Source organism: Equus caballus, chromosome 1, assembly GCF_041296265.1.
Source record: "Equus caballus isolate H_3958 breed thoroughbred chromosome 1, TB-T2T, whole genome shotgun sequence".
Taxonomy (NCBI): Eukaryota; Metazoa; Chordata; class Mammalia; order Perissodactyla; family Equidae; genus Equus; species Equus caballus.
Genome location: NC_091684.1, coordinates 198442801 through 198466912, shown reverse-complemented (window position 1 = coordinate 198466912; position 24112 = coordinate 198442801). Strand labels below are relative to the sequence as shown.

At 46.1% G+C, this 24112-nt stretch overlaps 1 protein-coding gene across 11 annotated transcripts in view; it reads left to right on the top strand.

Moving 5' to 3' along the window:
• The window catches only part of TRIM9 (tripartite motif containing 9), a 108323-nt gene that overhangs the window by 44658 nt on the left and 39553 nt on the right, over window positions 1-24112 (top strand). For all 11 annotated transcript variants that reach the window (XM_023625153.2, XM_070242917.1, XM_070242898.1 and 8 more), the window contains exons 2-3: window positions 15712-15807; window positions 18165-18287. In XM_023625153.2, the coding sequence (XP_023480921.1) occupies window positions 15712-15807; window positions 18165-18287 (219 nt within the window). The remainder of the gene's footprint in view (window positions 1-15711; window positions 15808-18164; window positions 18288-24112) is intronic.

The following is a 24112-nucleotide window of genomic DNA, read 5'->3' as shown; positions in this document are numbered from 1 at the left end:
GGAGGTGACGTCTCTGAGGTGGGCGAAGGTACTGGCAGAGGCGGCGTGTGTCATCTCAGTTCCTACTCCAGTCTCTCCTGCTCCCTCTGAGGAACTGCCACTTTCCAAATCAGGCGTACGTTTCCTCCTCCAGGACCTTCAGCCAGACGTGTCTTTAAAATATGTCATCGTGAGAGGGCACACGGGCCAGAGTCAGTGTTGGCGTGGGACGAGGTTCAGGTGCTACTGGGTATCTCTCACCAAGGGCTCCCGGGATCAAGTCTTGAAAAACTCCAGTGAAATGTTTCGGTTGGGCACTTACCAGATGCTCGAGGGTTCTGCGAGTATCTGTTTAAGTTCAGAGATTCAGTTGAAAAAAAACAAGACGATTGGAATAAATATTTTTTTTCTTCACAGCATGGAATTCTTAGTAAACAGGGATTGATTACATAGGAGTATTTATCCTTGGGAAAAAATGTCAGTTTTTAAAAAGCATAAATCATCTACAGTAAAATATACAAACCTTAAGTTTACAGCTCAATGAACTTTTACATATGTATGTATGTGTGTGTATGTGAATGTCTGTATATGTGTATGTGTGTATGTATAGATATGTAACTACCGCCAAGGTCAAGATACAGCATGTCCCTCCCTCAGAATTTCCTCACAAGACTTTCCAGTCCCTCTGTCCTCCTCCAGAGGTCACCATTTTCCTGACTTCTGTCATCATAGGTTAGTTCTGACTGTTCTTGAACTTGACATAAATGCAGCATGTACTTTTTTGTGTCTGGCTTCTTTTTGCTCAACAAAGTGTTTTAAAATTCATTCATGTTTTGCATATATCGTTAGCTCGCCCTTTTTTATTGCCAAGCAGTATCCCATGTGTGAATATACACAATTCATCTGTATACTGTTGGCAGACATGTGGGCTGTTTCCAGCCGGGGCCGTGAACGTTTATCCAGGTCTCTGTGGACACACGCTGTCATGTAGGGCAGGTGTGTATGTGACTTTACCAGAAAGTGCCACTTCTCCAAGTGGTTTTCCATTTTCACTCCCGCTAGCCAGTGTGAGGCTCCCATCCTCGCCAGCACTCAGTGCTGTCAGCCTGGTGGGTGTGTGATGGTCTCTCTGGTGGCCCTTTGTTTTTAAAGAAGCTGTGCTAATATCTGCATCAGTGTTGTAGTGGGGTCCTGAGGTCAGAATTAAAATTCAGGTGTTGTGATTAACATTTCCCAGCCTCCGAGTGACCCCCATGCCTTTGAACATTGTAGCTTTTCTAAGATAAGTCAAAGGTCAAGCAAGCTGAAACTTCAGGGTAGCCGTAAGCTGATGACCAGAACAGATTTAAGCTGGAAAGGAACACTTTGGTATCAAAAACACACATGGGTTTAGGCTTCTATAGGAACCACAGCCACTTGCTCTGAGGAAACCAAAAATCTACCCCTGTTCCTATTTTTAAGAAGTCATTGAAATTCGGTGGCTGACTCCAGCCTGGCAGGGAAGCCTCACTCCCCGTGCTTAGCCACAGGGCTGTTGAGCAGCTTAGTCTCACAGAGTCTCTAGTTTATCACGAGGTCAGGTGCATCACATGCTTCACATGTTGTAAAAGAGCTAAAGAGCCAATTCTTGTTCCTTAGCTCAACCTTGAAATGTGTCCACAGATTGCAATGGGCCAGATTCTTTGTATTCTTTGTGCCATTTCGCTTTCCATCCAAAGCTCCTCCAACTGCAAAGGGAGAGCAGAAGATGCATATTCTAAATAGATTTACAAAACATAAGATGAAGCAATCTGGCTGTTGCCAAAGTAAGCATCCTGCTCTTAACTGCCTGCCTTCTCAGGTGTGTTAGGTTTCTGTTACCAGAAATTTCGTGACTTAAAACAACACAGATTTTACATTTTATAGTTCTGTAGGTCAGAAGTCGGACACACAGGGCTGTTTCCTTCTGGGGCAGAATCTGTTTCCTTGCCTTTTCCATCTTGTGGAGGCTGCCTGCATTCCTTAGCTCCTGCCCAACTTCAGAGCCAGGAGTGTGACTTCTCTCTGATTCTTCTTCTGTAGTCACATCTCTCCCTCGTTGACTATAGCCCAGAAGGTCCTCTACTTTTAAGGACTCTGATTAGAATGGGCTCATCCACATAATCCAGGATCATCTCCCCATCTCAAGGTCCAGAACCTTCATCACATTTGCAAAGTCCCTCTTGCCATGAAAGGTAGCACACTCACAGGCTCCGAGGGTTAGAGTGTGGACATCTTTGGGGACCTTTATTCTGTCTACTACATCAGGAAACAGAATTGATACCCAGGGACCAAACCTGGTCACCCTGTCTCTTGTGGCTGAGCCCTGCTCTCAGTGATGCTGCTGAGACCCAGCTGCTTCCTTGATGTGAACGTTCATTAGTGCTGCTTAATGGTGTAGGAGCCACAGGTGTGGCTTTTATCCCTCCCGACGCGTCTCGAAGGCTGAGGAATGGATGGTAATGCCACCAGTTGTATTTGTCTCCCAGTAAAATCTAAAGGAAATTTGTGACTTCAAGTGAGCTATTCTTTGATATTATGAAAAATATTTTAAAAAGAGAGACCATTGTATCTTGCCATGCAACTCATGACTTAACACTGGGAAAAAGACACTCTGAAATTACAGAATGTGCAGAACATAAGAACAGTCTGCCAGAGCCATCCTGGATGTAAGAGATCTGGCCATCACTGTGATTTAGCTTTGAAAGTGTATCAGGAGTGAGGAGGATTCTATTCTGGGTCTAAGAGGATCAGGATAGGGAGAAGAGGAAAAATCTTCCTGGTTTTCCAAGTTCCATCTAAGAACAGTATTTTTAGGAGGAACAATGTTACAGAGTATTTGGGTTTCCTAGCTAGCCCAAATAATCATATTTTTAAAAGCAATATGTTTTTATGAACTGTTTCTCCTCATTAATATCTAGATAATTTGTAAATTTAGTTTTAATTACCAGTTTGATCCAGGGGTTATTTAGAATGGTATTTCTTCATTTCCAAGAGATACTAAACATTAAGTGAAGCATTTTGGGGAGTAGGAGGATCAAAGGTATTAGTTAATTTTGACTTAGTAATGGACAAACATAGGTTTACACGTGATGAAAGATGGGAAGGTAACACCTTGCAAAATGGAAAAGCCTAGCAAAACATCCAAATTAATTATGGGTGGGATTAAGATATTAAAAGAAATGTGATGAAGCCACAAAAATTTTAAAAAAGGAAAAATGGATTACAGCAAAGAGAAATATAAACAATATTGATGGAATAAAGCTGACTATACCAATTAATACAATAAATATAAATAGCCCAAATTTCCCTGTGATAAAGGAAAAAACCATCAGGTTAAGTTAAAAAAAAAATGTCATTTTAAAATAAAAGATGAGCAGAGTTATACTAGAGAGAGAGAAAGAGAGAGGAAGGTGTATATAATAGCATCAGTGCAGTGGAATTCGAGGCCAAAAGAACGGAGTGGAACATAAAAGAACATGGCCTATTGTTGAAAGGTATGGTGGATGCACAAAGATGATGTGACAAACCACAAAGCCACAGATTCCGTAAAGCAAAACTCCCAGAGACAAAGGAGAACACGATCGAAGCACATCCTTGCGGGAAATTGATCACCTGTTTATTTTAGAATATTTTAAGTCAAGTAGACAAATAATAAACAAGAATATAGGGTTTCTGAATAACCCAATCAACAAGTCCAATTATGTTTGCAAATATATTACAAAGGTTTTATATTATGCATATTATCTTTATATTATATATATCTCCTCTCCTATAAGAAGAACATATATTCTTCTCTTACACCTGTTGAATGTTTGCCAGAAGCTGTCATGTACGTCCATCTGTCCACAAAATCATGATTATAAATTCTAAAGAGAGATTTTCGTGAACCAGATGTTCTGACTATAATCTACGAAGACTAGTAATCCATGACTTCTCACTTCCTCTCCAACAGACCACCTGAATTTTCCAGATTATTTTCCAACTTTGGGCCCCTAAGGCTTTCATGGTAAACAAACACGTGTGGTGAAGCCAGCCTTGTCCACTGATAGTCATCAGCAGTGGGAAGAAACTAGTTGGTTTAACAAAACTTAGGTGCACTCTGTGGGCTAGGACCTCTTCCAAGTCTTTACAAATAACGCCAGTGAGAACTTACCTGAACCAGGAAAAGATCAATGAGAAGCTTTTGAGCCCCTCCCCTCCACCACCACCACCCTGGTAATTTTAAAATGCAAATTTAACAAATGAGATTCCTTCTTTGCCTATCAGAATACGAAAATAAATACAAGTGATAATATCGGGAGTGAAATATACAGAAAAGAATTACTCTCGTCACCTTCATCAGGAGTGTAAATTGGATGACCACTCAGAGGGACATTTCGATAATTTTAAAAACCCTCTAAATATGAAAGTTTGTTGATGAAGCAATTTCACCTCTGGAAATGGAAATAATCAAGAATTTGTTCAAATATTTACTACATGAATTTCATTTCAGCTCTTTGTGAAAGATGGAAACAAACTAAATGTCTTAAAATAGATTATTTAAATAAATTATGATACACCAACTGTAAGGAGGTTGTCTTACAGTTCAGCAGTTAGTAGCATAGATTCTGGCCACAGACTTCCTGGGTTTCAGTTCCTGCTCTGCTTCTTAGCAGCTTTATGATTTTGGACCACTTAATCTCCCTTGTCTTAATTCTGTCACCTATAAAAAATTTCAATAATAACAGTACCCACCTTTGCTGGGTTGTTCTGTAAAAAAAGATATGAGTTAATATGTATAAAGCATTGCAAGCAGTGCCTGCCGCATAATAAATGTTATCAGGGTGTTAAACAGCTGTTTAAAAGGGGTAGTAGTCTGTTCAGTCAGATGGAAAAATATTTATAGCATATTAAGTGAAAACAGCAGATTTCAAGACAGCAATGGGTATATGACATGGTCCCAATTTTGTGGATATACATTATGCAGAGACGTGTATCTGCCTGTAAATGTATACAAGATTTCAAAGGGTAAACATCAAGGGTTCTTTATCAAGGCTATTAATAGGATGTCTCTGGTGAGATTGGGGGTTTTAGCCTCTTGTTCTTTTAAGTTTTTGTTTCCTGATTTTTCTGAAATAAGGGGTAAAAGGTTATTTCTTAAAACAAACAAGAAGAGTCTTGCTCCCACTGGCTGTTTAGTTCTCATCACTGGACACTTGAGGGGATGAATAAGTCACGCCTGTTTAGCACTGAACACTGGAGGATCCAGAAGAGCACTGTCAAAGCTTTGCTAAATGAAAAATAGTCAGTGACCTTCCACTTCATCACGTCTGTTTCTAAGAGCATGTTTTTAATTATGTAGTGAAAGCCCTTATTTGTAGAGGCGAGAGTTTCTATCTGGGGCACTTAAACACTACAGAGAACTGGAAACCTATAGATCTGAAGTCTGCTTTTCTTATCTTAAAACCGTTCCCTGGTCAGAGCAGACAGAGCGGAATGCTGTGCCACCTGCAAGAACACGGCGGACCGTGAAGTGTGGGCGTGAGGCAGCCGCAGGGATCCATAGAGAAAACAGCTTTCTGGAAAAGACAGAGCCTGCTGGTCCGGGCCCTAGAATTCTCTAAAGAGAAAGGCAGTGTGTGCACAAAGGAGAGCTATCCTGGAGCCCATCTCCAGGATGTAAAACCCAATATTTACACAAGGGCTTAGCCCAAGGAAGGCGTATGTTTGATCCTTGGCTGTGAGCACTTGGTAACTGCCTGACAACACACATGTCGTGGTTCAGAATACCCGTGGAAAGGCGTCTCTCTGACGGAGCCTTGGGCAGAGTGGTGCTGACCTCACAGCCTGTGTGCTTCTGCTTTATTGAAGTTTCATGCCTTCAATCGCAGCAGTGCCGTGCGAACTCTGTCCCAGCCTCCAGCACTCTACGCAAAGCCACAGGGATGAGGCAGATCAATTTTCCCCCAAGAAACTAGGAACGCTGGGTGAGGCAACAGTTTTTTCCACCTCACTCTGAGGTGAAAAGTGGCTCCTCTCTTGCATCACTGAAGGAACTTGCCATGTTATATCTCCAATTTGAGAGTTTCCTGTTTGAGGCAGAGACGCGTCTTGCGTTTGGAGGATACAGGCTGTGCAGGAAGTCAAGTTCTGGCCACAACTGGCTCTGTCTTGCGAGGAAAGCAGACGCCTCTCTGTTTTCCTGAGAGGTGGAGAGGCTACCTTGCCGTTGTCGGTTGTTGGAATATGCTAGTTCCTCTGCTTTGTTAGAGAGCCTATGGGAGGGCACGTTTAAAAGGACATTGTTAAGCTCAGAATGGCGGTAGTTTCAGAGCAGTGATGGTTCCTTGAGGGGAGGGATTGTGTCTACTTTCCTTATCATTATTTTCCTGGCACGAATCACTGTGCCTGGCCTGTGGTGAAACTCCTTGAATATTGATTAAATTAATAAATAATGAAGGGAAAAATTACAATTGCTGTCTCTATTAGTCAGTTTTGCTGCAGTAACAAACAACCCCCAAAATTCAGTGGCTTATAAGACAGAGGTTTATTTCTGGCTCGTGTTATATCGTAGGAGGTAGTCTGAAGGTCTGTTCTTCGTGCCTTCTCTCTAAGCCCACAGCCACTGTATGGATATGCCCAGGGGTGTGCTCACGTGGCTGAAGCCAGCTCACACCTCAAAAGAGCTGGTGGTACCCATCTCTTCCCAACTCCATGTTCAGTGACATCATTTTGGTAGCCTAAAGTCAACGATGTATTTACACCATGGAAATTGGCAAACTCTACAAATCAGAATTTGTTTTTTTGCTATTTTTGTTTTTTGAGAGCTAGTTTATCAACATACCTCTGGATTCGTGTGACAGAAAGAGTAAAAGAGCTGGTAGAAAGTCACAGTGCCCCTTTAGACTAAAGCAGATGGCATGGTCAAGGGTGACAGTGAGGTAGGGACACATACTCCATCTACAGGGGGCCCTGCAAGTCGTATGGAAAAATGCGGAGGGAGCAGATAGTGTAAACAACACTACAGTGTACCCCACTGTCTGCATAATTATAACTGACCAAACCCCAAAGTGGGACATGTGGTATTACAAAGTATCTTAATGATGTACGTATGTATATTTTAACATAATTCTTATTATAAAAATAATGCTTACTATTTGTTAAATGCTTTCAATATGCCAGGCGTTGTAGAAGAACTTTATATTCATGGTTTCGTGGAATTCTCACCACAGTTCTAAGATGTGGGTTCTGTTATCATCCCCGTGTTGCAGACGAGGAACTGAGGCTTAGAGATTTAGGATTTTACGTTGGGTTCCCTGGACACAGACTCAGAGAGCTGCATAGGGATGGCCAGTTGCTGGGTGCTCTCGGGAGATGCACCTGTGAGGAAGTGAGAAGGCCAGGATGAGCAGAGGGAGAAGCTGACCGGCAGTGGCCTCAGCCAATCCTGCAGGGAGCTCTGGAGCTGAGATGGCCCGTCAGGCTTGTGCTCAAGTCAAGGCAAGGGGGCTGCAGCCAGTCCTTGGCTGTGGGACACCCCTGGAAGTGGGCCGGCCTTGAGCAGTGCAGTGCTCCGTGACCAAAAGCGATTCCTGGTGTAATCCATCAATAGCAACATTCCCAGCACCTGGAAGGAAGACACACCAGCGCTTACGAGGGGATCTGGGCAGAGCGCCACAGTGTCCACTGCAGTTACGTACTATGTCTCTGGTCACACAGCTAGTAAAAGGCCAGTATTTAAACCCAGGTCTGTCTGACTTTAAACACTGACTTTAAAGTCTTAACCCCAATGCCATATTGGTCCCCATTGTCCTGTCTGCCTCATTCATTTGATACTATGTGATGAAATAATGGCATTTTTGATGCACGTTTATGGTTTAAAGAGTGACTGAAACAATGCTAGGATTTGCATCCTTGTAGAAAAGGAGGTAAATGGCATTATGCGTTAGCTCTTGGTGAGAACGTTTGTGTGCTTGCGTGTGCAGGTCCAGCACTAAGGAGTAGGGTGGGAAGGGGGATTATCTGTAGGAGTGTGTTAGACTAAAAGTGCGTGAAGCCTGCCTTCTTGCTGTCCTCCACACAGCTTCTAGGGTCAGATTCACAATAAAAACGGTGAGATTCGTTTCCTGTGGGGGAGAGGTGCCAGCTTAAGTGGGAACTCAGATCGGCTAGTGATGAGCTTCCTTACGTGTCCTGAACATTAACCTGCCTGCTGAAGGTCAGCTTGTTGCCCCGGGCTTGCCCCAGCTCTCCCTGGGCCGGAATGGGGTTAGCCACTGCCAAGGAGAGACATGGCTGGACGCTGGTGAGAGTGGAGGATGGGTTTTCATCAGTCATACACTGTTGCAAGAGGAAGGAGTCCTGCTGACGTGAGCAGAGCTCAGCTTTGATCTGCACAGAGGTGACTGGGATTTTAGAGCAGAATGAGGGAATAGAAAGGGGGGTGAGGGGCTCAGTGGGTCAGGGCCGTGAAAAATGACAAAAGGCCAGAAGGGTGGTGTGGTTGGCCCAGGTAAATCCATCTGGGTTTGCCAACTGGCACTTGTCGAAATCCTACCTCCAGAGGCCGGGAGACGGGAGCCCTGTGTTCAGGGTTGGCTGGAGCAAATGCTGAGTTCTTCTGGCAGCTGTGAGTTTTCTCAGACAGACAGTTTATGGGGGCAGGGGTCATCCTAGGGATGCAGCCTGGAGCTGTTAGAAACCAGGTTAGTGTTTCATTCGAGTCCTTACAGGCCCAGGTTGAGGCCTGGCTGAGAAGAGGGCTCAGGAGCCTGGCTAGAGTCTAGTCCAGGGGAGGATCCCTGTGACGGGCGGTTAGCAGTGAGCAGCGCTTTAGTGGACTGGTCGCCGCCTGTAAGATCCCTCTGACACCACCTTCTCCAAAGCCAGGAGCCTCCCCTCCACTGCTGAGATATCTCATACACACTCACACACACTCTTACACACTCACACTGCACACATTCACACTCACATACACACCTACCATCACACACTTCCATATACTATCACATGTATACACACTCACATGCATGCACATACACTCACACTCTTACACACACTCTGCACACATTCACACACACATACAGGCACCTACAGTCACACACTTTCTTACATTCACATACATATGCACACTCACATGCATGCACATACACAGTCTTACACACTCCGCACACATTCACACTCACACATACGGGCACCTACAGTCACACACTTTCATTACTATCACATATGTATACACACATGCATGTCCATACACACACACACACACTCTTACTCTTAAATACTCTGCACTCACATATACACACCTACAGTCACACACTTTCATTACTATCATATATGTATACACACATGCATGTCCATACACAAACACACACACTCTTACTCTTAAATACTCTGAACTCACATATACACACCTATAGTCACACACTTTCATACATTCACATACATATGCACACTCACATGCATACATATACATACACACACTCTCTTACACAATACTCTGCACTCACATTCACACTCACACATGTACACCTACAGTGACACACACACTTTCATACATTCACATACATAGGCACACTCACATATATACACACTCACACACACGCCCCTGCCCCTGGACTGTGTGTTTCAGCTCCCTGGCGCAGCTACTCAGTTTGCAGATCACAACTTGTCCGCTGCCCCAGCCCATCTGCTGGGCTTGGACACAGGCTGGCGTCTCCAGGGGGGCTAGCCCCTAAGGCTTCCTACCAGCCAGCAACAGTGAGCTGGTCTGGGTGGATCCAGGATCTTCCACCACCAGAGAAACCAGAGGAGAGACCCCTCATGGGGACAGGAAATGTATAGGCAGGAAGAATGAAAGTTTTGGCTAGAAAGAGATTCAGGCCCCTGGGCAGCTCACTGTGAAGGCCCCCCGAGTACCAGGCGCTCGGTGAAGTCTCACTCCTTTCCCTCCTTCCACACTCAGACAGTCCCTGCCCACAGACTCAGGTCAGGAGGGGATACAGCCGGCTCTGGACCCCAATCCAAAGCTTCTGCCCCGTCCCGTGAGACCCCTCTTTGACAGGAATCCTTTTCACATTCTCCAGAAAACTTTATGCAGGAAGCAGAGTTGAACAGGCCATAGGCTACCCAGCTGTGCTGGGGTTCCCGTGTTGTCTGATTGTTCAGCACCACCAAGTTGCCTCGTAGTCCATTGTCACCCACGTCGCTCGCCTCCTCCGGCCGTGCGTGCCCTCACCACAGTTGGTTTGCTCCTCCCTGTGTGGGTGACGGAAGACTCCTCTTCTGTGCTGAAGTGAAGGGACTCAGATTAGGCTTTGCGGGTTTGTGTTCCAGCTCTTCCACGTGTAGGTGGTAAACCCCATCTCAGACGTGTCCTCTCTGGGCCTCTGCGGGGTGGCGTGGTGGTGACTGGATTAAAGCGGGTACTTGTTAAAAGCACCCGTCAGGTGCCTGGCTTATGAGAAATGACCAATATATCATAACTACATATTAGAATTTCTTGCTCCTACTTTTTAATTTAATTACATATAATTATATAATGTCTGTAAAAATCAATATTTCTTCAAGGAATATTGTTATTCTCCTGAGGTGGCCTTCCTTCAGAATTACTTTGCGTTGACAGTCACCTTGCCCCATGTTTTATGTTGAGCTTGCTGCCTGGAAGGAGGTGGCCTCGGGGGCAGTCCTGACTGTCTGCAGTTGGACGGAGCTGCCTGGGGAGGCCCCTGGCTGTCTTCTGGGCCATCAAGTGCCCGTGTTTGTTTACCGCCTCATCGATTTTGTACCAGGTCTTCGGTTGACCCTTTTGACCCATCCTGTGCCTGTAACTTCAGATCCCAGATGCCAGGAAGCTTCCTTTCACTTGTCCCAATTAGTCTCCATCCAATCTTTGAGTATATTGAGGGGGAAAATGACGGATGAACAATGTTCACGGCAGGGAAAGGAAAGGAGACATTCTTCTGTCTGGACATGCTCAGCAGTGGGTGGATGCCCGGGCAAGTAATGGTGAGGATGGATTGAACTCTGTTCCCCCTCTGCTGAGCCTACATGATAATAGGTTCTGGAACGTCCTCCAGGGGCACTCCTGGATTGATCCCAGATCTCTTGGAGCATTCACTCCTGGGAGGCAGGGGAACAGAGTCGGGTAGAAGTAAACGGAAAAGCCGGAGAGGAGGGAGGGAGGAGGTAGAGCTCTTTGTTTCCCTCCATCTTCCTGGGAGAGCTTGATTCCTCAGAGGGCACTCTGAGCTCTTGGCTGGAAATTTGTCGGTGTTCTGGCAGCTGCATCATTTTCCCACTCTAATTCACTTTCTGCTCCTGACGCCTTTTCAGTAAATTGGAAAACAAATACCCAAGAAATCTGAATGTCATTGCTTAGGTGTCATAAACAGCTTCTAACGGCTGCATGTTCAGCCAAAGATGCTGTAACAGAAATACACACTAAACATTTGCATCTCCAGGGTTCTGGCATAAATTGACAGGCTGCTCTATGGACCTGAATGCAGAACATCTCTGTTAGCACAGGCTGGGAATTTAAATGCTTCTGGGGAAAAAAAATCAATCAATAACAATAACATCAGATGTAGCTTAAAAATGAGATCAAGAGACCATCCTCTAAAAGCTGTGTACATATAAATCCTTACAATAAGAGCATTTTCTGGTGATGAATAGTTTCCAGGATTTTTCATTGTCTCCTGCTCCATTTCTACAAGTTGGCAAAGCTTAAGAGAAAGGTTCCTAGATCTTTATCTCATAACGCACTTGTTCCTCAAATACCGGAACAATCGTTAGCCAGGTCAAAGCTTTTTTAGGACTGAACATGGACACAAAGGGAGGAAGTCTGAGAATAAATAGATTTTTGCAGCTCACTTGCGACTTTGCCATATAAAATTGCGGGAGTGGATGCAGCCAGCATCCCTTGTCTACTACGGGATCATTTTTTCTAAGTATCTAGTGGCACCTGGTCAACAATCCCTCATGGGTGTCCTTTCTGACTTCCGTTATACAGACAATTAATTGCAAGGCTGGAATAGAGGAAGTCAGGCAGCTTCAGTTCTGAATGAATTTGGCTTCTATACTCTGACCAGCAAACGTGGTTACTAAGACACAGGTTAAATTAAAAGGGGAAGAAAACTGTGCCAGCCCAGCAGACTTTCACTCATTCAGAAAAAGAAGGGGAATGAGTTCTAAAGTAGCAATGAAAACTTTCTCCTTCAGAATGTCTCTCATTTTATTGCCTTCTCTTCCAAATGACACCCTCTTTCTCTCCTTCATCCCCTGGGCTCCTGGAGACGTTCTTGAGGAGGAAACTTCTACCCCACGTTCTAGTGCAGCTGGTACCTAGCGATAAGAATTAAGTAGCCCTGTGAGCAACTGCGGGCTCACTCTCTGCTTTCTCCTCCTCAGCTCCCGGAGTCTGAGTACAAGTGACGAAGGATATTCTCCCCGAGGTCCTGTCCAGGAACGTGCCCTGCGAGTCCCTACAGTCAGGCAGCAGGTGTTTGCGAGCGGGAAGGAGGAAGGTGAAGGAATATGAGTTAGTAACAGCCAACACTCGTTCAGGCTGCACCACACACCAGCAGCTTCTGGGCTTCAGATGTTGTATCTCGTGCAAAGCCCATGACACCCAAGGGTAGTAGTATTCTTCTCATGTTACAGATGAGGTAAGCCAGGTATAAAAGGTTGAACTCCAGCAACTGGCAGCATTTATGAATTCAGACTAGTTCCCTTAACCGTGATCCTCAGCTAGCGGGAGCGTTCACACTGACAAATGCACTGACCCTCACGCTAACCCAACTACAAAGCATTCCTGTCGTTCCCGTGTTTGCCTTTGGAGTAACTCAGGCCAGTGGCTTTCTCAAGCTCACCCTTAGGAAGGAACGGAGCCAGAATTTGAACTCTTCCAAAGCATGTGCCATTTCTGCCACCCACATTGCTTCCATCAAGCATTTGGCATGAATATTTTTAAAGAGCTTTGGTGCCCAACTTTGTATTTAATAAGGCAAATGTAAGAGAAAAACGTTCATCGGACCAAGAGATATAATTTTAAGATTCTGTCCTTCTACTGAAAGGACAGAGAGGATGAGGCATTCATTGTGCTGGCAAGGAGGAGAGTGGCTTTAGTTTCCAAAGAGGCGTTGTGGGAAAGGGAGCTTGTCTCTGTAATTTACAGGAGGGGTGGAGGGTAAACCAGGCTGCTAGAAGAAGGAATCTTGTATCAATACAATGGTAATGGCTGTAAGTGAGGCAGACTCTGGTGCGGGACTTAACCAGGAGTTCATTTTCCCCAGAGAGCCAGAAGCCTACTGGTGGGAGATTCAGGTGTTGGTTCAGCTGCTCAAAGACGCCATCGGAAGCCAGGCTCTTTCTCCTTCCACACTCCTCCCTGACCACTTTGGCCTTCTCACGAGAGTCACAAGACATCTGCCGTAAAGTCAGGAGATAAGGGAAGAGGCTGCACCAGCCACCCTGGCCCCACATTAGCAGAGAAGCAGAAGCTTCCTCAGACCCTCCAGCCCACAGCCGACTTCCTCACGGGTCTCATCAATCAGCAAGGTGTCCCGTGGCCACCCCAGTAGACAGGAAGGCCAGGAAAGCAAATGCTTCCTGGACACACTGCCCCCCAGCAGAATTGCACCCCCATGTGGATGGGGCGGTGTAGAAAGTCAGAGAGAGTAGCCTTGGTGAGGAAGCTAGTGTGGGAGGAGTTGGGGCGACAGAGCTGTGCTTGGGAGAAAGATGATGACTTTGATGAGGAATATATATATATTCCATAAGCTGTTTGTTTGTTTTAGCTTTTGACCCCTTCACCCATTTCTCCCCCTACCCCCTGCCTCTGGCAACCATTCATCTGTTCTCTGTATCCATGAGCTTGTTTGTTTGTTTGTTTGTTTGTTTTAGATTCCAAATATAAGTGAGATCATATAATATTTGTCTTTCTCTGTTTGACTTATTTCAATTAGCATAATGCTCAAGGTCCATCCATGCTGTTGCAAATGGCAAGATTTCATTCTTTTCTATGGCTGAATAATATTCCATTGTATGTTTATACCACATCTTTATCCATTCATCCATCAATGGGCACTTGGTTTGTTTCCATGTCATGGCTATTGTAAATAATGCTGCAATGAAGATGGGGGTATAGATATCTTTTTGAGTTAGTGTTTTCATTTTCTTTGGATAAATACCCAGAGGTGGAGTTGCTGGTTCATATGGCAGTTCATTTTTAATTTTTCGAGGAACCTCCATACTGTTTTCCATAGTTGCTGAACAATTTACATTCTCAACAACAGTGCACAAGGGTTCCCTTTTCTCCACATCCACACTTGTTATTTCTTATCTTTTTGATAATAGCCATTATAACAGGTGAGGTGATACTCATTGTGGTTTTTTATTTGCATTTCCCTTATGATTAGTGATGTTGAGCATCTTTTCATGTACCTGTGTATACATAGCCATCTGTGTGTCTTCTTTGGAAAAATGTCTATTCAAATCTTTAGCTCATTTTTTAATCTGATTGTTGTTTTGTTCTTGAGTTGTATGAGTTCTTTATATGCTGGGGATATTAGCCACCTATCAGATATATGATTTGCAAATATTTTCTCCCATTTGGGTAGGTTGCCTTTTCATTTTGTTGATAGTTTCCTTTGCCGAGCAGAAGGGTTTTAGTTTGATGGAGTCCTACTTGTTTATTTTTGCTTTTGTTTTTGCTTTTGTAGTTAAATTAAAAAAATCATCGCCAAGACTGATGTCAAGGAGCTTGCCACCCAAGTTTTCTTCTAGGAGTTTCATGGTTTGAGGTCTTACATTCAAGTCTTTAACCCATTTTGAGTTAGTTTTTGTGTATGATTTAAGATAGTGATCCAGTTTCATTCTTTTTTATGTGGCTGTCCAGTTTTCCCAACACCGTTTATTAAGGAGACTGTCCTTTCCCCATTGTATGTTCTTGGCTCCTTTGTTGTAAATTAATTGACCATGTTTGCATGGATTTATTTCTGGGCTCTCTGTTCTGTTCCATTCATCTATGTATCTGTTTTTATGCCAGTACCATATTGTTTTGATTACTAAAGCTTTGTTAGAGTTTGAAATCAGAGAGCATGATGCCTCCAGCTTTGTTCTTCTTTCTCAAGATTGTTTTGGCTATTCACGGGGTTTTGTGGTTCCATACAAATTTTAGGATTATTTGTTCTAGTTCTTTGAAAAATGCCATTGGAATTTTGATAAGGATTGCATTGAATCTGTAGATGGCTTTGGGTAGTATGGATATTCTAACAATATTGATTCTTCCAATCCATGGGCACGGAGTATCTTCATTCTTTCTGTCCCAATCCCAGACCAATAGCCCTTGGGCTAAATAGTGTTGATAATTATTAGATTATCTGATTTCCTGTGGTTTTGTTTTTAAATTAAATAAATTATTGCTAATTAAGTAATTAGTTAATTATTTAATGAGACGAGGAAATTCCAGGCAGGTAGCAGCTGGTGAGGGACTTTGACTGCAATGGCCAGAAGTATTCACGGCTTCAGCGGAGAAACTCCTCAGGAGCCTGTGGAAGGAGTCCGGATGCCATTGTTACCAGAATCCTCATGACGGATGTCGGCTAAGTGGCCCAGGCTCCAACAAGAGGAATCTGAGATTGAAGACTCTGGGTCTTAGATCAAAACAACCCTGTGTAGGTTGTTGCTCCTTCTGTGATTACAGGTCCATAGTTTCCTTCTTTGTCTTTGCAGAGCCAGCTCTCCCAGGCGCTGAATGGTCTGTCGGACAGGGCCAAAGAAGCCAAGGAATTTCTGGTGCAGCTCCGCAACATGGTCCAGCAGATCCAGGTACTGGCAGCACCTGAGGCAGAGGCCGAGCCATGGGTTAAGATGTAACTATGCAGTGGGAGAGTTTGTCTGTTTCTTCTCTTTTATTTTTACACGTTGTGGGAAAACTCCTGTTTATTTTTTTCTGCTCTGTCTCTTCTAATACATACAAACACACATACACACCAACTTCAAACATACCCCTTCTTGAGGTGGTTTATATTTTGTCAACAGGCCAGCAACACAACTTGCTTTTCCACATGGTTCCTGTCTTCCACACTGAGGTCTCGATTCTCTACTGCTGTGTATTAAAGAGGCCTATTTCTTTGTGAATTTGGAGTTATTATTGCTGAAATTATCCTTCTTTCCTTCCTTCCTTCCTATCCCATAATACTCCTCCTCTACTTAGATACTAGAATGGTTTTCAGCCATGATCCCCCGGGTGACTAGTTTCAGATTGCTTTGTTTGGGGCAATGACCAGCAGATCAGCGAGCGTTTAAGAGCTGGAGAACTCTCCGCTGTAGCTGAAGGGGGAAGCCACCCAATGCATTAGGTGCTACAATAATGACCTTCTGCACCAGTTACTGTTCCTATGTTTTGAGGTTTGCTTCACAGAAATAACCTAAGCTCTGGCCTCCAGTAAGTTGGCTTTCTGAGTTAATATCTAGCCCATGTCAAGGCAGACATGGCTTTTTAAAGTAAGCCAACCTTTCAAAGCATCTCACCCTGAGGCCTTTGCCTTTTCTGGCTTGTGCTCATGTTAAAACTTCTGATTCCCTAACAACCCAGCGGTTGTACACTTCCTTCTGTTTTCCAAAGCAGCCGAGTTTATCGGTCAGTCCCTTCTTTGGTTTCATTGGCATAAAATGCGCAGCCCAGGCCTCTGCTCCTCATGTCTTCATCAGAACAAAGATTTCTTTCTGCTCTAAATTGAGTCTGTAAGGCAAAGGCTCCCCTCCCTGCAAGTATTACCCTGCGTGGGACATTGAGAGATCTTAAATGATCTTTTCCAGGGGACTTCTCTGAGAACTCAAAAGCATTGTCATGAAAACCAAAACTTACCATTTGTAGAAGGCATTGCCCAAGCAATCACCAATGCATGCCTTCTATGGAGAAAGCCCTTGCATTTGAAAACAGTTACCAAATACTGATCAGGGGATTATTATATTGAAAGACACAGCTCCTTATGACTTTGGGAATAATTACAACTTGAGAGGCTAAGCTATTCCTTCCTTGCCAACCCCAGAGTTGATAGTTTACTCACTTGGGTACTGTTTTTTTAGTGCTAATAGAATATATGTGACTATTCAGTTTTCATGTGCTGTAAATTACAATTGTTTTTTAGATTATGGTTTGAGAATGAAAATTACATATGTAACAGGCCAGCCCAGTGGCATAGTGTTTAAGTTTGCACTCTCCACTTCGGCAGCCCAGGGTTTGCTGGTTCAGATCCCAGGCGTGGATCTACACACTGCTCATCAAGCCATGCTGTGGTAGGCGTCCCACATATAAAGCAGAGGAAGATGGGCATGGATGTTAGCTCAGGGCCAGTCTTCCTCAGCAAAAAGAGGAGGATTGGTGGCAGATGTTAGCTCAGGGCTAATCTTCCTCAAAAAAAAAATTACATATGTAACTTATGGAATAGAATGAATGATTATCATTTAGCGTGAGAATCGCTTAAAATAAATGTCTATGGCAGGTACAGATCTAAACCGAGTGAAAATTTAGATCTAGCGTTCAGTTTAAACATCACGGGGAAGCTGTTGTTCCTTCAGAGCACGGTCATCTTTCCGCCACCAGCTGCTGGTTCACGTCTGGCTTACAGCAGGTTGAGCCCGTTACACCGATCGTTCCTACCTGCCTGCCATGTGCACTGTCTGTTCCCTGAAAAGAGGAGCAGATGCTTTTGCCCGTGATTATCCTTGTAAACTTTTCTGTTGTTGGATTATTGTCTCATATTGAAGATCGTTGCCATCCTCTCTCTCCTTTCTTCCCCTGAGTTAACTGATTCCTCATCTCTCATGCCTCAACAATGCTCACGCCCTCAGACAGCCAGCCCTGCGGTGCCATCTCCACCGTACATAGCTGGACTCATACCAGCCTTCAGAAGGACTCGCCTCCACTCTGCAAGCTGTAGCTTTATTTTACTTAATATAATTCAGGCTGTGGAGATGATTTCCTTTTGATAAAAATAAATTTATTAAGAAAATAAATCCTTTCCAATCTAAATGTAAAGCAGAGCACCAGCACTGTAGGATGACATTTATGCAGTTGTTTAAGAAATGCCAGAAGTGCCTTGTGCACGGCGCACGGGAGCTCCGTTTGCGCTGGCAGCCCGCGGGCACCTGGGCGCTGAGAGCTGTGCTCTGTCACGCAGGAGAACAGCGTGGAGTTTGAGGCCTGCCTGGTGGCCCAGTGTGACGCCCTCATTGACGCCCTCAACCGACGGAAAGCCCAGCTGCTCGCACGCGTCAACAAGGAGCATGAACACAAGCTGAAGGTGAGTGCTGGACCACGGGGCAGAAGGCCCAGGGGCCGGGCTCCCAGGCCGAGATGGGCAGGCTGAACAGGCGGGCCGGAGCCCACAGCCAGGCGGCCAGCAGCCTGCCAGCAGGGGCAGGCATCGCTTCCTTCCCTCTCCACTACTGTTGAGTGCCTCCTCTGGGCAGGAAGTGCCCTGGGTGCAGGCAGAAAAAGTAAATCCCTGCCTGGCTTATATTCCACCAGCAGATAAACAGTAAGCAAGATGAGGACATAAATATGCAGAATGTTAGTAAAAAGTGCTGAGAAAAAAATAAGGCAAAGGGGACGGGGATACTGGAGATGGGGTTCAAATTTCAGATGGGGGCCAGGGTGACCATACAGAGGCAACGGCATTTTTGAAATGGGAATGGAATCCATACTTTCCAGGAAACAAGCAAGATTTGTCTTAACTTCTGAAGCAAACCATGCGATAGGACAGCTGTACAGACTTTTGTCATCACGCAGTGGAATCAACTGATTGTGAGTCTGCGGCCCTATTGGCTGGAGGACTGGTCCCCCTGGAGACATCTGATACCCCATCCACTGCCCTGTGGAGCAGGGCGACAGCATGTGAGAGCAGGCTGGATAGATGGGAAGAGCCCAGCCCAGAAGTAGGCGGTTGGCAGAGGTGCACGCCTGCAGCCAGTCAGCCTTGGGGTAGGTCCCAGGGGGTGGAGGGTGGCTCGTGTGCCGTGTTGGCCTGGGTTTGGGGTGGAGGGGGAAGTAAGGTCTGACCATAGGCTCTCTGTTGGGGTCGGGCCATCCGCATCAGGGAGCTTCAATAGTGGGCAGCACAGTGTAGACACAGCCTGCGGGAGCTGGCGCCTGGCGAATGGCCCAGTAAGCAGCAGAAATCCCAGCAGGTTTGGAACAGACTCTAGTCCCCGAAGAACAAGCGAAGGCCCCACTCCTAAAAGAACGGATTCCAGTGGGAGAACCAAGGAAGAATTTCAAAAGGAAGAATTAAGAGAACACAGCTCACAGTCAGATTTGGGGCCAGAGCTCCATGGCCGGGAAGCTTTGAGCAGGACCAGGACGCAGTTTGTGTTACCAGAAACAGGCAGGAAAGCAGTTGCCAACGGGCGTGAGGCCCACGCAGGACTAAGGTGAGTCCAGCAGCGCTGAGCCCTGAGCACCAGAGTCGCCATCCTTAGTATGTGCCCCCGTCCCCAGACCCAGGTGGACAGGGAGCCTGGCAGGACGCAGAGTTGCACTGCCCGCCAGGGTGAGTAGAACCCAGCTCCAGCTTCCTCCTCCAGCCCCTCCTCCACCTGCCACCAGTGCTCCTCAGGTCACACTCAGAGCCACCCCTGCTTCTTCCTTCCAGATCAGGGCAGCGATGCGGCTGGAGCATAAACCCGCTCCCCTGCCTTTGTGATCGCCTGGCTGTCGCTCTGGGGGCCGCTGGAACTGAGGGGGCAGGAGGCTGAGCTGTGATGACAGGGTCCAGGCCAGAAGGGCTGGTGAGGGCCGTGCCCCTGATACAGTCTGCCAGCCGGACAACGCTGGCACTCCGTCAGGGCCAGGTGTCTGAGTGTTCCTGACCCAAGCGGCAGTACAGTTTTATCAAAGACACACAGCAGGTTCCTGGACAAAGAAAAGTGCACGTCTTGAAGCTGACCTGAAGCAGGACTTTGGAAAGAAAGGTGCCCAGGGCTTTAATGTTCAGAGAGCCTCTGCATGTCGCTTTGGACCAAGGCTGGTGGTCGTAGTGCTCCCTCCAGAGTGCCTGTTCCCATCTCCTGGTGGGGGGTCTGACTGGAAAACCCTCTCAGGTTCATCTTAGAACAAACTCAAGCCCTGAGGGGCACCCCACCGACCCCAGCATCATGGAGCCCTCAGATGGGCACTGATGGTGATGGGAAGGCCCTGAGCTTTCCAGGGAGGTGCCTGTGTCGTGTGTAATTGTGAGGCAAGCAGGCCTTAGCTGGACGGCCCTCTCTAGCTCCGTCTCCTAATGGCTGGGGTCCAGTTATTTGCTCTTGAATTCCCTGAAGGGCCACTGGACTGTGTCTCATGGTGACATGTGCAGTCGTTCCTAAAATATGGGGGAGGAAATAGGCACAGCATTAAAAATACTGTTTTTTACAGGTGGATATCAATCCTACACATTGAGCTGTAACAGTCTGGGGGGTGGTTCTACTCCGTAAGCATTTTCATCCAAGATAGGCAGGTTAGGTCTGAATGAAAAATTCTTCTAGAGTCACCATCTTTTATCTGAATTCAAATCAAGAAATCCTGTGAGATGTGAATCTGTAGTTGCCCAGCCAGCAACACAGAATGAGCATCCTTGGCGACAAAGCCCTGGCTTTCGGAATAGCAACAGCTAACATTTGGGGACACTTTCTTTGAGGCAGCGCTATACAAGCTCCTCTCTTCATCACGACGACTCTCAAAGGTCATTATTACTGTTGTCCCCATTCTAGAGATGAGAAGCCACGGCACATGATAGTAAGAAATGGTCCCAGGATCCAGAACTCCAGTCCTGGTAACCTGGCTTCAGAGCCCAGAATCTGGACCAGGCACAGTGGGGAGAGGGCACCTCCCACCCTCATCCTTGCATCTGTCTGCCAACACCTACTGCACACCTGCTAAGAGCCAAGTCTGGGCAGGGAGTGGGGGGAGAGCAACATGGAGGTCACCCAGGATGAGCCCTGCCCTACAGAGCTTACGGTTCTGTGGGTGAGATAAGTCACACCCACAGGTGACTCCAAACCTGGGAGAGAGAGCTTCCAGAAGATGGCCACTGTTGTAGAAGCTGTGAGGGGAGCAAAGTTCCTTCCAGCAGAAAGGGTCACAGAGCGACTCACAGAAGGGCTGTGCTAGAGTGGCCCAGAGTGTGGAGAGGCAGTCGGGGTGTGTGTTAATCGTGGCCTCTGTTCTCGCCTGCAGGAATGAACAGAGCCGGGAGGGGAGAGGTCATAATCAGTGCACCCTGGTCTCACCATCCAGTTAGTCATGGGGACCCGTGGATGTTTCTCTTTCCAGCGCCTGCTCTGACGTTACGAAGATTGTCACTATAGCCCTTCAGAAGCAACTCTATTATAGCAGAACTCAGAATGTCATTTGAATCTCCAAGAGCCGTGTAAAATAAAACCACACGTGTCTTCAGGAAATGAGCTGGATGGCTGGGATTTCCCCTCTAAATGGAGGACCAGCCATTTTATTACTTAGCCATAAAATTTTAACTTTTTCTCAATGGAAATCTCTTTGCTAAAACATTGCAGACACTTTCCTGGCATCTTTAAATAGAACATGGTGGACAGTTTGTGGCAAGTCCTGCAGTGACTGTAGGGCAGCCCCGGGTTTCTATATGGGAGAGACAGGAGGTCAGCAGTCTGGACGGGTGAGGGAAACGGAGATGTGAAAGCATCGTTTGTCCTTATCAGAGTGTGGCAGAGGGGTGTGAGCCCCCAGTTCTCTGCCTCAAGCTGCCTCTGCAGGGTGGGACTGTGTGGAGAGCAGTCACGGGCTGTGCTGCGGACACAGGTGGAGATGGCTCAGTAATGGCTTTAACGTGATGCTGGGCCTCCATGCCTGGTGACAGGCCATCGGTACCGGTGGCCCGCCCTGCGGGGCATACTGATGGCCCCGGGGCCACTGTGCAGAGGCTGCCTGCTTTCATTCCACCCCGCCCAGGGTGGAGTTCCTGCCCAGATCCCGAAGAGCTATGCAAACAAGAGACAGGTGGCTGGTTGTCCCCCACGGCAGCAGAGCTGTTCTGTCTTCTGTCTCGAGCGATTTGTCTCTCTGCTGTTTTCAGCTGATTGTATCTGTCACTGATTCTGCAAACAGCCAGCCATGCCGACGCCGTGACTACTGATGCCAGCTCCCACGTCCCCTCCCTCTGCTCTTCTCCTCCTGCCTTTGCCCTTTCTTGTCACTTCTGTTGCTACTCAGATTTGTGAGAAAAGACTGGCCTTTCATAGACGTTGCTTGCCAAGCACAGTACTTCTTTCTGTCTCTGTTGGCCAGCCCATCACTCACAGTCCGGCGGGATAACCTGAGGCCTTCCGCTTCCCTTTGGCAGAGCTCCCTGGGGGCCTACTTTTTGCTGACAAAGAAGAGAGTTGTGTGTGTGTTTTTCTGGCGACTTTCTCTTCTTGAGCAGTCCAAAAGGCTAGGGATGTGGAAAGCAAGACTGCAGAGAGACAGTCTTTATAATCCGCTCAGGCCCCTCTCTGAAAGCAGGACCGCGCAAGCAGATTGACTCGCTCTGGTTCTGAGGAAGATGGAGCTGAGTGTGGAGAGCCCAGTTCCGTGTCACAGAGACTGGGGTGTGGGGACACACTTTGTCACTCGCTGGGTCTCTACACGTGGGCAAGTTGAGTGGCTCGGTTTCCTTCTCCTGTGTGTGAAGTACGGCTAGGAGTCATCGTCAGCTCCTGGGACGTCGGGCGGCACTTAGCACAGTACTGCATCAGTACTAGTATAGTCTCTGGTCGTCGTTGAGAGGGGGTGACTGGATGTAGGGTTTCACCCGCACCCTGTGGAGAGCCTCCCAGGGCTTGTTTTCCGTAACTCCAGAGTTCACAGTGTGGAACAGCCTGTCCACGGAGTGAGTGTCTCTGAACCTGGGAAATCCTGTAGTGGCTCGAGTTCATAACTGATCATCCTATAAAATAGTTCACGAAGTTTGGTGTGCTGCTTTTAAAAGCTAAAGAAAAGGCTTTGAGACATATGCAGATGGGACCGTATTTTAGGGACACTTTTGAAATGTGAATTACAGTTAATGCTGTTCTGTGGTTTGAGAAAACACTGGGAGCAAGTACCTATTTTCAGGATGTGGGGACTACAGCAAATGTCAGGAGGCTGCCAGAGAGGAGACGCTTTTGAGCTTTCAAGAAATATCACTAAGTCAGACTTGGAGCTGCTCAAGCAACATCTCCACAGTCGCAGAGTAAGCTGGACGCGGCTTCCTCGTCCTCTGTGTGTTTGTTGACATCCGTCCCAGGTCTTCCATAGCTGAGTAAGGCCCCAAAATGTCCTCACTGTCTGTCATCCCCTTGGGGTTGGTGACAACGCTTAAAATCCATTCTTTTTTCAGGAACTTTACAAATGGCATTTTTCTTTTGGTAAGCCCAAGGAAATATCTGAGAATTATTTCAATCATCTTAAATGTGGCCTCTCTCCAGTATTTTAGAATGAATTCATATGTTGAATAGTCTGAGGTGATAGGTTTCTTTTGGTTTCCTTTCGTCTCTAAGATCCTCTGAAAGAAAAAAAAAGTTATAGTTATTCAAAAATATTCTGAAAAAAACCTCATCTTTAATTTCCATGTATGGTTAATAAATTAACATACCAATGGAACTACTCAGCAAGAACACTGAGGGATGATGATAAAGCTTGTTGTTGGATAGAACTTTTTGTGTTTACAGAGGGCCTCTGCTTGCCAATCACAGCCGTCTACGGAATGCTTGATGTTGAGTCCTAGTGCACCATTGGGTTCTGTTAGAATCATTATCATTATTGTCATCATTATCTTGGTTATTATTTACCACGTATTGCTTGTTATGTTCTCATTGTGTTTGCAAAAAAATTAATTATGTGACCATATCAAGAATACAGATTTACACTAAAGACATTATTGGCTTGTCAAACTGCTTACTTCAGCAGTTTTCCATTGCTTCATAATGGGTAAATAATCCTTTGATTCAGATCGAGAGAGAGAGAGAGAAAGGGAGAGAGAGAGAAGGAAAGAGAAGGAAGAAAGGAAGGGAGGGAGCCAACAGTCAGCTCAATCCCAATAGAACTCCTGGCAAGGAGTCCAGTTAGCCCATTGTAATGAAGACATTTGGAAAA